At 40.6% G+C, this 14,603-nt stretch overlaps 1 protein-coding gene across 2 annotated transcripts; it reads right to left on the bottom strand.

Moving 5' to 3' along the window:
- Positions 1 to 9,688: 9,688 nt before the first annotated feature.
- stxbp6l (syntaxin binding protein 6 (amisyn), like) lies at positions 9,689 to 14,507 on the bottom strand. 2 transcript variants are annotated; one of them, XM_077018113.1, is made up of 7 exons: positions 14,348 to 14,507; positions 13,494 to 13,670; positions 13,189 to 13,319; positions 12,790 to 13,063; positions 12,497 to 12,604; positions 11,260 to 11,419; positions 9,689 to 11,012 (listed from the first exon to the last, which is right to left on the bottom strand). In XM_077018113.1, the coding sequence occupies exons 2-6, from the start codon at positions 13,645 to 13,647 to the stop codon at positions 11,298 to 11,300; spliced, it is 789 nt and encodes a 262-aa protein (XP_076874228.1). In that variant the 5' UTR covers positions 13,648 to 13,670; positions 14,348 to 14,507; the 3' UTR covers positions 9,689 to 11,012; positions 11,260 to 11,297. The 2 variants fall into 2 exon arrangements, with proteins under 2 accessions (XP_076874228.1, XP_076874229.1); XM_077018114.1 differs by lacking the exon at positions 12,497 to 12,604.
- Between the last annotated feature and the right edge of the window lie 96 nt (positions 14,508 to 14,603).

Raw genomic sequence — 14,603 nt, forward strand, 5'->3', positions numbered from 1 at the left:
CAAATACAACACCAGGAGGGCAAAACAATTAATCAGGACACAGAACAAGAAAAAACTAAACCAGAACACACAGAAGAGGGCGGGAAGGGAGGGAAACAAGGTGAGGCAGGATGGGCAGGAACTCTGCAGTTACAGGAGGCACAGGACAAGGCAGGACGGGCAGGAAACAGGGAGCAGCAAGACATGTAGGCGGGTCTGGATCCACTGGAGGCACGTTGGCAATACTCAGCTGGAAGTACTGAGCCCGCGGACCGGCTGGGGAGCCGCATGAAACCAGGCAAAGAGCCGCATGAAACCAGGCAAAGAGCCGCATGCGGCTCGCGAGCCGCGGGTTGGCCACCCCTGCACTAGTCTTTACACTGTGTAATTCTAGGAATGAGGGTACATTACATGAGTACTCAAATATGAATGAATACTCAAAGGAGCCAGGTTGACCCCTTTCGGGTCGCAGGGGCCGGAGGAAATAACCTTTTCTGGGGTGTAGGGATGGTCATCTGTGCTGGCTACCAGAGGTGTTGCTGCAGTTCCCGGGGACAACCTCTATTGGCACTGTCGCTGTGGGGATTGCATCCTGTGGCGTGACTTGCAGAAGATACCAAGCACCCCCTCCCAAAAAATATCAAGGCGTTTTGCCCACCTTAGGGGCGTCCAGTAGAACCCCTGGAAGAGCCAGAAGGGAGGGCGTGGTCCTCACCCGTATCCATGGTGAGTAGAGGGATATTTGTGTCCTCTCTCACAGGAGCCTGGGCAAGCGGGAAGCTCATACACACACAGCCTCTAGGTGGCTCTCATCATGCTTACTCCGCATTACTCAAGGCACCAGGAGCCCACAATTGACTTTGAGAGCACACCGAGATCCTATCCGAGGATTAACTGTACATTCATTACATCTAACCTCGTCGTTAGGAGGTAGCTCCTCCCTGTAGTGTTGGCCAAGATAGGTAGACACAGCACTTACCTTCTTAACCGTGTTTTATTCTCTGAGCGACAAGACTCCTTGTTCCCACAGCGCCAGGGGAATTCCTCTCTGGCTCATTCTCACTGAGACACCAGAGACCTTAACTGCACAGGAGCAGCTAGAGTCTCATCCCAGTAATTGAACTCACCAGAGTCTCGCTCTCTTGCTGTGTCCTTAACTGCACGGGAGCAGCTCGAGTCTCATCCCAGTAATTGAACTCACCAGAGTCTCATCCCAGTAATTGAACTCACCAGAGTCTCATTCCAGTAACTGAACTCACCAGAATCTCATTCCAGTAATTGAACTCACCAGAGTCTCATCCCAGTAATTGAACTCACCAGAGTCTCATTCCAGTAATTAAACTCACCAGAGTCTCGCTCTCTTGTGGTGTCCTTGCTAGGCTGGTCATTCTGTAACCCCTGCAGCATCAAGCAGACACAAATGAGAGGAGCGAGATTTAGTAAAAGGCATTTCCATATTCAGGGTCGCAGAGGCAGGCAGTGGTCAAATACGAAAGGGAGTCTGTAAATGAAACATGAGCAGTGTTGGGAACGTTACTTTAAAAAAGTAATTAGTTATAGTTACTCACTACTTCTTCAAAAAAGTAACTGAGTTAGTAACTGAATTACTCTATAATAAAAATAACTCGTTACCAGGGAAAGTAATTATTTGCGTTACAGTTTAAAAAAGGTTATATGCCAATTAATTAAGTTTTTTTTTTAAGCAGTTTTCACAGTCAGTTGAAATGAGTAGATCAGTGTCACGTTGAGGACCCCGGCCCCTCCCCTTTGGGCGTGTGTAAACGTTGTCCACGTGCTTTGTCTGCGTCTGCGGAACTCTGTGGTGAAGGCTATGTTGTGTGAATAATGTGTCTCACCTGTGAATCGTCTCGTAATCACATGGGGCTAATGTGGTCTGTCTATTTAATGTGCGCTCGCGCAGTGTCCTGTGCTCGTCGTTGTCTAATGTCTACACGTTACGTGTGAAGTATTTGTTGCTCGTGCGCTATTGCGCAATTTTGTTTAAATAAAAAGTGACGTAAAAGAGGAGGATTCCTGTCTCGTCCTTCGTCCCTCGCCGAACGTCACAATCAGAAAGTTGTTTAACTTGATATTTATTGCAGATCAGTGCAGGATAAAATCCTTTAAAATCCCAAATCTTTGTAAAAAAAAAAAAAACAAAAAAACAAAAGTAAACAGTTACACTATATAAAGTGCATTTACATCTATTAAATTAAATTATCTCAACCTGAGACAACTGGTTTGTTCACAACAGAAGTAAACTTAACAATAAATCCTCTATTCTTAATTAAATAAATCAAATACCCAGTCTGGTTGACATTCAGGAACTTCAAGTATTTTCTTAAATAATGTTTATATCGCCTTGAAAATGCTAAATTTTCTTCGGCTTGCACCTGACGCCATTTCGGCCTCTTCTCCGTTTGTGTCGTGTCACTCGCGTGCTTCAGCGCGCGTGTAAAAACACTGGCTATTATTGGCTACCATAACACTGCCTTAGCCAATCGCTTACTGACTTGTTAAGTTAAACAGGTGTTACACCGAGAACTGTGACCTATTGGGATCTGTTACTCCTCACTAGCCTGGGCAGCGGTCCGCTCGCATTAGTATATCAATATATAGTAACGCACAGCTTTTAATGACCAGTAACGTAAACGGCGTTGTAACGACAGGAAAAGTAACTAATTATATTATCCCGTTACTGACAAAATGACGCCGTTACCTAACGCCGTTATTTTTAACGGCGTTATTCGCAACACTGAACATGAGAGATACATAGAGACATCCTTAGACAAACAAGCATAAACCGTAATAATTTCCAAAAATACATTAACACAATAGGCTGTACAGAAAACAATGACCAGCCATACAATAGACCAAATACAGGCTTTAAATACTGGGACTGGGATTACAAAACATAAGGAGGGAATACAAATGACAGAACCACATGGCTACATAAACAAAACAAAAATGATTGACAGCTGGAAAGATGTGGCTTCTATGCTGCCCTTCTTGACACCAAGCCATCCTCAAAAAGCCTTAGTCTCACTGTGCATTCAGATGCACTCACACCTGCCCTCTGCCATTACTGAACAAGTTTTGCACTATTGGTGACTTGTGCCTCTTACTGATTGGATAAATGGAGGATTGGGTTGCTATCTTAGAATCAGAAATGTCCTTGCCTGTGAAACCTTTTTGATGCAATGCAATGATGACTGCACGTGTTTCCTTGGAGGTAACCATGGTTAACAGAAGAAAACTTAAAAGCACCAATACCCTAGGCAACCAGTCTGCTCTTGTAATCAGCATGAAAGAGTGATATCAACTGTCTTGTCCTCATTAAACATTTCTCCAAAACTAATGAGATCATCGCTGAAATTATGTTAGCAGGCCACTTTGTGCTGAAATGCCATAGCTGGAATGCAGTCATTATTTTGATAAGGTAGTTTTCATGAAAGGGAATGACTGCAATTAATTGCAATTAATCTAGTCACTCTTCACAATCTAGATTTAATACAAATTGCCACCATAAAACAGGCAGCAAACTCTCACTTGGTGAAAAACAATTTGTGCCATTCTCAAAACATTTGGCCATGACTTTATATTAGGGATGTATATCATCACCACTAAGCTAGATTCGATACACATCTCGATACACTGCCACTGATGCGATATAACTGCGATACTCTGAAACCCCTTGTCGATACGATGCGATACAAATCACTCCTGTTCACGATATGTTGCGATTTAAAAATGATTGGTAACGATATGACTTATTATATGAAGATTCGGTTTGATAAGTGATCATTCGATACAGTTAGTTGAGGTTTGAGGATGTATTGGCCTAACTAGGCTTGTTACGATACTAAGAATTACAACTTCGATACAATACTTAAAAAAATATTGAAATTCGATACCATTTTCGATACCAAAGTCAGATACGGTGCTAATTTCCATTTTAAAGCCATTTTATTATTTTTTTATAAACAAACAAATGAATGTTGCTTTGTGTTTGAAAATGCTTGAAATTGTAACTTCATTTCACAACAATGAATTCCTTGTAATTCCAGGGAGAGAACGTGAAGACATTACGATTGGGCATTTTGAAAATAAACTTAACCATTAAATAATGTGATAAAAAAGCGAATAATTTCGAGTATATGTATAAATATTTAACTTATCCCAACAAACATGCGACGTCAGAAAGACGTTAAAGTCAAGTCTGTATCACGTCGGTCAGTCCAGACCCATTTTTGCATGTCTGGTGGACGTTCAAAACTGGTTCAAAATCTGACAGTGTGACTATGATCTTAACCTTTTAACTTAACATGAACGTCTATGACGAGTTTTCTATCTGAACGTCTGACTAAGACCTTTATTGGATGTCAGGACGTGCAAAAACTGCAACTGAACTGCAGTAATAGACGTTTAAAAAAGACGTCGCTAAAACTTTCATTCTGGCTTTTCAGTGGACGTCTTTTGAACGTCTGACAAAGTGTCTTTGCTCGTGCTGGGAAATATTGAAATGGACCTTGAAAGTGACATACAAGTGTTTGAATTCCACAAGGTGTATGAACCCTGCAAACATGACTTTGTTCATCGCGCGCCGCGCCTCAGCGCAATGAACAAAGTCATGTTTGCAGGGTTCAATTCAAGCGCTTGTACCAATATTTCCCAGCTCGTTAAACTTAATTAAGTTAAATATTTATACATATACTCTAAATGATTCGAAATATTGCGCTTTTAATCACATTATTTAATGGTTGTTTATTTTCAAAACGCCCAATCTTAACGTCTTCATGTTCTCTCATGTTTCATCCTGGAATTACAAGAGGCTCGTATTTGTTAATGTAATACAAAGTTTTCTTGTATTACATTAACAAATACGAGTCAGACAGATATTTGTTGTGAAACGAAGTAGTTACAATTTAAACATTTTCAAGTACTTTAGCCTAAATTGCAGCACTTTTCAAACCTGAAACACACTGAAACACAAAGCAGCATTAAAATTCGTCAGGTAAGTGTTCATTCCCCTGTTTTGAGGGGTGTTTCTTTTATACTACTACATATAGTTTCGGACAACACTGCAAAGCGGAAAGTATAAAGCCTCCACCGCTCGCGGAGGTTCGCGCGAGGTGCGCGCGGAGTCGAGCGCTATGGTCACTCAACCAGGCTTTAGCGCCCTTCGTTGAAATGTTCCAAAAGCACCGCTTGCGGGCTTGTTCATGTCCTTCGGTTTTCCATCTGTATCTGCTTCGAATCCAACAGCACTGCGTTTGCTTTAGCTGCCATATTAGCATTACAAACTTGACTGGGTGGGTCAAACGAAAGCGCATTTTATGTAAAAAGAATCGATACTTAAGGGAAACGAGTATTGTACCGTTTCAGAATGTTCAGTATCGATACGTATCGATATATCGATTTTTTTGACAACACTAGGCCTAACCCATCAGTTTTCTTAACTCAATAGCACAATTCTACTTTACTCTCTATTAACATAGTGAATATTATGATCTGCAACACTACTGTCTGCTAGACTTACGAGGGGATAGCGGCTGCAGAGATGTCCACACCGTGCCGTCTTTTCATGTGTGTCGCCAGCAGGCTCGTTGACAGTCTTGCTGGGGCCCGAGACAAGAAAGTTTCATGTGCCCCCCCCGCTTACGTCACTTGAATTTTCTCTGTAGCAGACAATCCTTGAGTTAGGTCATATAGTATATAACAGGGGTACTCAACTGGCGGACCGCGGTCCGGATCCGGACCCAAACGCAGTCCTGTCCGGACCCAATCTCATTTCTGATTAACTGGATACGGACCAAAACAAAAGCGTAGCATTTATTTCAGGGCTATTGAAAAAACACTCCGTAACGAGTGTTACGTTCGCCCCCCCACCACCCCCGCTCAACAACTTACGTTCGTTGTGCTACTAACGTATTTGATAGCCCCACGGCATTGTTTGCAGATTGTGTGCGTCTTGTCAAGTTGACCACCTCACTAAAAAAACCCGAAATATTGCCACACGTTTGATTTGTGTGTCTTTTTTGGTGCCTTAAATATCTGTGTCGTTGCTAATGCTCTCGTTTCCCTCCATCTTTGTTGTGTACGTCTGCGTGTTTGCGTCAGTACCTGAGGACACGATGGTGCATTTATGTTGCCTCGAAAAAAAAAAAAGAAATCAATAAAAAAAAAATATGTTGCCTCTGAAAATGTTAGAATAAGGAATAGATACTGGAAAACAAAACACCCGATTTAATCATGGTATTTGCAGATGCAAAAAGGCTAGAGTCGATGCATCGTGAATTCGCCCGCAAAATAAACCCGATGCACGTTGAATCTACCGGTGCAGTCGAATCGCAGACATGTGTCCACATCCCTACTTTATATACTGCACAATATCCTAAAATGTTCAGTTGAATTTTTTTTAATGTAACAACACAGCCTCAATCAAAATATCTCAGCATTTCTTAATGTTGTATAGGCTCTCCCCCATGTGTATGGTCTGCTGTTTGTGTGTCTGCTGTCATTTATGTTGTGTCCCCTTGTTAGCCTACCCTCTGTTAGCCTGTTTTCACCTGTCCCTTGCTTACCCCTCGATAACATGAATGTATTTAACTAGGGTGACCAAACGTCTGTATTTCCCGGGACATGTCCGTATTTCACGTATTTCATATTTTTAAAACTGTGGAAATGTCCTGGTTTTTTAATTACGTTAATCGGGCCATTAATTCTACAGACACTAGGACCCTGAGCACGGCGCTGTATGACACGGAATCCCTGAGCCTGGAGAACCAACAACTTACGTTCGCCACCCCCCCCCCCCCGCTCGACAACTTACACACAGTGTCCTGGTTTTCCCAACAAAAAATATGGTCACCCTAATTTAACCCTTCAGGTTTGGGCTATGTTGTTGATCTTTGTCATTGTCTTGGCTTCCTCTCCCTTGCTCAGTACATGCATGTTGTGTTACAGGTACCAAATAAGTCAATGCAAAGATTTTGAATTTGTCAGAGTTCAAAATACGGCCACTTTATTCCCAGCAGATTTCCCATTATAATGACTGGGCTATAAGCATGACTTTCCAAACTAGCAATATGTATCTACTATCAAATTGTCTTTGAGAATTGGGGTTAGAGTTATATACGTTAGGGTGACCAAACGTCCGTATTTCCCGGGACATGTCCATATTTCACGTCCTGTCCCGGGCGTCCCGGGATATTTTTTAAAACTGTGGAAATGTCCTGGTTTTTAAATTACGTTAATCGGGCCATTAATTATACAGGCACTAGGACCCTGAGCACGGCGCTGTATGACACGGAATCCCTGAGCCTCATCAGTTGAGCCTCATCATACTCAACTGGCGGAGAACCAACAACTTACGTTCGCCCCCCCCCCCCCCCCCACTCGACAACTTACACACAGTGTCCTGGTTTTTTTCCCAAACAAAAATATGGTCACCCTACTTTCAGCTCTTACCAACCCTGGAGGTCATCTAGGCAATATGGCCAATCTATCACTATTTTGAGCGCTTAGTCAGAACCAGCTTACTTATGATGATGATGATGATGATGATGATGATGATCATTGGAGAACATAAAAACTGCTATGTCAACCTAACTTACTAGATGCCTGCAAGCTCATCCTCTGTCAGCAATTCAGACAGTGCCAAAAACTACAGTGAAATTAAGACAGTGAAATTAAATCATGGAGACAAAAATTTCTTAATATTGATATGGTTAGAGGAACTAAGTAAAAATTACTTTCTGTCATACTTGCACTGCATAGATAATTAGCACAGGCGGATATTACTGTTGGTTTTATTCATAAATGCTAATCTAACAAGTAACAATTAGAATCCTATACATCCCATTTTAGAACACTGCCTGGGCTCTTGTGTGAACACTGCCTGGGCTCTTGTGTGCCAGCGTCCTAATGGAGAACTCAGGAAACGAGGAGTGCTGAGTGAGAGGAATGAGGAGCTTGGCCACCTGATGTTTCTCCTAACCTTAACCTGGTTGTCTGGATTACGTGCTGTAGGAACGTGTGGGAGCCAGTGTGATCTGGGATGAGTTTCTTAGTAAATAAAAAACAAACTAGTCAAAGATGTAAGAAAGAATGAGTTCTGTCAGCATTTTCCAAATTCCTTTGTAATCTGAAGTTTAATTAATGAGATAAAGGTGCTTTTTCATATACTCTGTCCTGGTTTGGGGAACAGTTACACATGCTAAATTGTTTTTAAGCTTCTAACTCTAAAGAAGAGCAATTTTAAAAAATGTTTTCATGTCTTGAATAAAATGGATCTGCTTTTGAATGTAAAAATGTATGTTATAGTGCAAGGGATGGGGTGGGTGGATGATGCTTTTTGAGTTTGGTGTATTGAGGTAGCACTGTTATAATGTAAGGAAATTACTTTTTAAACTAGTTTTAATAGTTTTCATTTAGAAGCATTTTTTTTGTTTTTTTTAATGGATTGTGTCAGGAGAATGTGACAGGGATGACAGTTCAGGTATGATATTACTGAAAATATACATCTATGTAGTTATTCAAATATGTACACAAATCATGAGACCACATTCACTATGGGTACACAACCATACAGTACATTCACAGTGTCAATCATAACCTGCACAATGACTGAAAGAGGGTTTAAAGTATGGCACAAAAATGTGAAATGTTGTAACCAAGCCTTTTATTGTATTGTCTATCTTTTTTGCATGCTTCTATCTAAGATTGCATGCAAGCACCTACAAGCACCTGGGAGATGGTCTGGCTTGCCGGTGGATGTGCTGATGTGCCATTGCCACAAGAGGATGTGCTGATGCTAGCTCCAAAAAATGTTTACTAATATTTTGGAATACTTGGCTGTGTGTTATTGTCATATCTCAAAAAGAGCTGGAACCACGGATTTTAATAGTCACAAGTTGAAACTCAATGGACCTAACCACATTAAAAGGAATTTGAGAACCCCATGAATCTTTATACATTGAGGATCTCATCCACTGAGCAAAAATAATTGAATATAGCGTAATGACCCCTCTCAGAGGGGATGCAGGAACACTAGAAACTTCAAAATATAGGATCTAATAGAAACTAATATTAAACCTCAAAGACGAACTGATTCAGGATTGTTGTGATTGAGGTTTTCTAAAAGATGTGTCACTATCTAATTTTTCAGAGCACAGGGCAGCACACATTCATCTCTACTGCCAATATCACACTTTGAAGGCATTTAATGCCTGGGACTTGTTTGTACTAAATAATTGCAATATAATAATAATATAATTGCACATAATAATTGAAATATCAGATTATTAAATTAAGATGGATTAATCCCTTCACGTCACTGCAGTAAAGATTCATTTTCAAGTTGGGGTCACGTGCTCAACAACAGCACCACCCTCTTTTGCTCCGGGCAACAAACACAAGTCCATAATGCCCATATCGAGCATCAGCCAGAGCACCAAGAGCTACTATAAATCATGCTTTGTTTTTTTACGTTTCTCAAAGTAATTGCAGTAAAATGTAGTTTTCACTTCTCAAGAGATGATAAATGATAGATGATTATAGATGATATTGGAAAAGTCACTGGTTGGTTTATATGTGAATGCCCTCTAATGGTGCAAGAGCGTAAAACACTTTGGAGCTTATTGATATAATTCATTTGAGCAGCACATATCAGATCCTGCTAAAAAAAAAGGCTCCTTCACACCAGATGTAACCAGATGTTCTTTTACTGTTTCAAAAGAACAGCGTTAACATTCACCCAGGTTTATTGGAACTGATCTAACAAAGGCACTGACAAAGACAATGACAATTACAACTACAGACAGGTTATTAGACTTTCACAAGAACACCAACCCACAAGCACACAGTACATATATCATCATGTCCATCTCATAAGACATTTTCTGGCTCTTTGGCCTTGTATAAATGGGTGCTTTCTGTGGTTTACATTTAAATTTTATTCTTGTATATAGTTAATAGTGACCCTGGACAAGTTTTAGAGCATAATTCCAACATTAATATTTAAGGCACACAAAATAGCATACAGTTGACAATATTCAATTCAATAACTCAGTCCATACTTGAAATCTACATACTTGTTTTTTTTTGTAGTTACATGTGCTAACATGATCCCTACTATATTTTCACAAATTCTATTCTACCTATTTACTCATCACGATGACCATCAGACCATTAAAACAAATGTAATAAATATACTGTATTAAGTCATAAAAGTTTCAACATTAAAACAAATGTCTTGAACAATACTCCATAAATGCAAATGCCATTAAACAAGTTACATTAAACAAGCGTGCCAACAAGTGGCAAGTCGTTTAATGTGTGCAAATATCATATTAAACAATATACTACACATATGAGATGCATGTCCAATCTGACAATGTAAGCGTGCTGTAATGACATCAAGTAATTCTTTTTGGTATTATTTGAAGCAAAACACTAAATATTAATATACACAAAAAGCTTTCAGGAGCTTCAAACCAGCAAATTAGCCCTTCTTGGCAAACCACCTTTTTCAAGGCAAGGCAGCCCTTTAGCAGAAAGGCAGATATACATTGTTAACAGTACAAGCTCCAATTAGCATTCAGAGTCAGTAGCACTCTAAGAGCATGAGGGAATACTCTGTTAGACCCCATCCTCTCACTAAAACAGCAAAAGCCCAGGAACTCCCTTAACCCCACTTACAGTGGAGACATTGGAGTCTCAAAGGCAATGCTGCTGTCTCTGAGGGAAAGAGATTAAAAGTGAAGTTTGCAAAGCAGTCACTATCCTATAAGACAGCTGGACAATGGGCAAAACATGTGGTCTTCTAATCAGTGGCGCAAAAAGGGGGTATGCAGCGTATGCGACGCATAGGGGCGCTGCACTAGAGGGGGCGCCAAATCGATGCTGGAAAATTATTTGCCGAGTTGGTGGGGGTGGGGGTGGAGTGCGGGGGGCACCGATAGTATGTTTGCATACACCTCAGAAAGTATGTAGTTGCAACCCTGCTTCTAATTCAGCTGCTTCAGGGCAAACTGAGAACAGAAAGACACAAAAGAATTCTCAAGATTCTCAAGAGTTCTTGAACACAGAATACTAACTCTAGTTGCATAACAATACATACAAATATAAAAGGTGTTTCAAGCACTTTTAAACAACTGTTGAAAGTTAAATTTGGAATTGCACTTCCAGCTCAAGAGAAAAAAATACAATAAAGGCTAATTTATGATTTACACATACATACACTGACAAGCACATGGATGAGGAATGATACTTCCTTACTTTTTGAACAGAGCCACTTAGCTGTTTGGTTCTGGGCACTATGTGGCACGCCCCAGCCTGTCCCCACGTTCACTCAGGACTTGGCTCGCCCTCCGAACAACATGACCCATACGCCTTGGTACTGGAGGGGGGGGGCTAGGCTTCACTTTCACAGTTGAAGCTGCAATAACCAGAACAACAAGAAACAACAATGGCTGTTATTATTGTTAATACTAGACATGTGCAGAGCTAAATATTACAATATAAATTTGACTACAGAGGCAGAACTATATGGGTGCTGTGCACTGACATTTTGTTCTAGTCATTTTTGTTCACTCCTTAGTCCATAACTACTCTCACACAGGTAGAAGACTTTGTCAGGCCAAATCCCCAACTGAAAGTGGTTTGAATGTCAGTGCTAATATTGCCAAATAGTAGTGTATATTGGCAAACCCATAGAGTGTATGAGCACTGGAGCACATAACTTATCACTCATTCACACAGATACTCCAACACTCTTGGGAAAAGCCTTACTAGCAGAGTGGATGTTATTATATCTGCAGTGTTATAGGTGGTTGAGAGGCAACTCTAAAGAAACAGCCATGGTTTTTGAAAGGGATACTCAACTATCTCATAAATGTTAAAGTCAGTTGTTGACTTTTTTTTTTTTAGACAGTGCACATATACGGGGTTAATATAAAGTGTAACTTCAAACATAACAGTCTGAAATAAGGCTTGTCCATGTATACCCTGGAACTTCTCCCATTCATTACACTACACGGCCCAGCAATCTCTCGTGAAACTTGGTGCCAGTTCACCACTCCAACCCCTGCCTCACATGTCAGCCTTTGTGTCCCCACTTGCCCTGCAAAACAAAGTGGCTTCTGAAACCCCGTAATGGAACCATTCTCCAGCCCTACTAGGAGATCCGACAGCTGTCAGAGAGTTCCCACATAACCATGCATGGCAATGGAGCCACCCTCCATCTCAGCTGACAATGACTCTCACACAAACACACACACACGCACACACACACACACACACACACACACACACACACACACACACACACACACACACACACACACACACACACACACACACACTTCACGCTTAATTCCAACCTACTGCCTTGCCTTCAAACAGACCACCCTGCCCTATTTAGGACAGTGCACCTAATGTTAAAATAGTGACAGACTTTTAATATTCCAAGGGGATGCACACAAAGCTTCAAAGTTTAGAGAGCTCTCTTGTCTACCTTTTTGGCTGCTGTTCTGGGGCTGGCCAGGGGTCAAAATCATTGTTTTTTTAATTTTATTCAGGAAGATCTTACAGCGGTAGATGACCATATTAAAAGAGCAGGCATCTATAACAGTAAACAAACAAATAAATAAGCACAGCATATTATTAATAATCAATGAAGGACCAACTGCATCAATAACCAGTAACCTTAGAATAACTGGTACCCCATAATGTTCATTTGCTCTTAATCATGTCAGAATTTTGTCATGAATTATCTCTTTAGGAAAGGAGCTTTTCACCAACTCTCACCTCCCATCAGTTTGGACTGACAGTTGATGAACTCAGTTGGGCGTGAAGCAGCAGAACTCTTCTTACTCTCTGTTGCTACAGTAATATGTTGATCTCCAGAGGTCCTAGAGGTCTTCTGATCCCCAGCAGTCACATTGCTCTGGCCCAGCTTGCCATCCCAGTAGTTATGACAGGCATGGTACAGGATCTGCACAAACATGCACTTCTCTGCCACAGAGCTTGCCACCCACTGGTCAGAGTTGTGATCAAATACCAGGTTAAACTCTGGACTGTCCTGAAAGTAAGTGGTCAGAGCCAACTGGTTAGAGCTAATTGGTCAATGGAAACTGGTAAAGGAGGTCAAATCAAAGGCTGGCATGGAAAACTAATGTGAATAGCATAACTGTGAAATGAGGAAACCTTGTTGGGGTTGATGCCATCAACCTGACGAAGCTTCTCTATTGACCACTGGGACCGCCTGGCAAAGCGAGGGGACGCTTTATACTGCTTCACCTTTGTGATGAACACCTGACTGGGCCTCTTATTTGTAACTGAGAAATTTGAAAGGATGATCTTCAGTGTATTTTACTAGACAAAACATGGCTATTAATTCAGATAAAATCGATACATGACTGGAAAGCAATATATATATAATTAAAAATATATATAATTAATATATATAATTAAAAGCAACTAGTTTTGCAAATAAACAAGCAGCAGCTTACCTGATAAACAGAGGAAGGTCACGTAATCACGCCTGCGGCCAGCTGTGAGGAAAGGGAGTCTCCTTTTCCTTTTCCTCACCTCGATCGCCAACATTAATTTCTCATCTTGTGGGGAAAAGATCTCTCTACTGATGGCTGACTGGATATTCATCATCTGAGCGCAGAGGGTCTCTGCAACTACATGGTTCAGCAGTTTTTGCCAGGTTCTAAGGACATGATCTCCTACAGACCACCCAAACTAACCCAAAACAAAAGTTATAATACTAAACTAAAAAAGATTTGTGTTCTGATGAAAAACGGTCTCTGGACTGCAAAATGAGCTCAGATTGTTGCCTCAGGAACAATTAATCTGGAACAAATGCTGGAGCTTGTAAGCATCAGGTAATAAACGAGGTTACTATATCACAAGACAAAAACTGGTAAAGTACGAACGCTATATAAGAAAAAATAAGAAACCTGACAAACAAATATAAAATACATAGTATAGTATAAAACATCAGAGCCAGGTGAAGACAACACGAAGATTGGACTGATAGCATGTTTAAGTCGGTATCAAGACCAATACAATACACAGCAGATCAATACATAGCAGAAAGAGGCATATTTTATTCCAGTATATGGTAAGAAACCGTCATCTAATGATTTAAAAGTATACCAAAACAATTTAAATAAATGTATTCAACAATTGCATCCATTTTTGTTATTTCAGACTCATGATTCAGACTCGTAATTTAAAATGGATTATTAACCTGCCTGCACTATCCAACAAGAACTGATACAAAATGTTTGCAGAACATTTGTTTCATATCAAAATCGTTCGAATTTTCCCATTTATACGGCAAAAGACACGTTACCCGTTCGTTGTTCTTGTCTTCAAACTGTTTGATACAAAGTTCTTTTGTTTAAAAGAAAGAAAGGCATTTTCCCCGTGAAAACGTCTACTGTACAGAGCTGATTCTGAAGTTATATTCCGCCAAGTCACATGCATCGTGGACGCCACTGCGGGTCGTAGATCACGTGAAGAAAAATGTACGCGGCATCCGCTGTTATATATTTATTAGCCATAATAGCATTATGATCACGCAAAAAATCCAACCTTTTTGTATGCTT

This window comes from Brachyhypopomus gauderio, chromosome 9 (genome assembly GCF_052324685.1).
Source record: "Brachyhypopomus gauderio isolate BG-103 chromosome 9, BGAUD_0.2, whole genome shotgun sequence".
Lineage (NCBI taxonomy): Eukaryota > Metazoa > Chordata > Actinopteri > Gymnotiformes > Hypopomidae > Brachyhypopomus > Brachyhypopomus gauderio.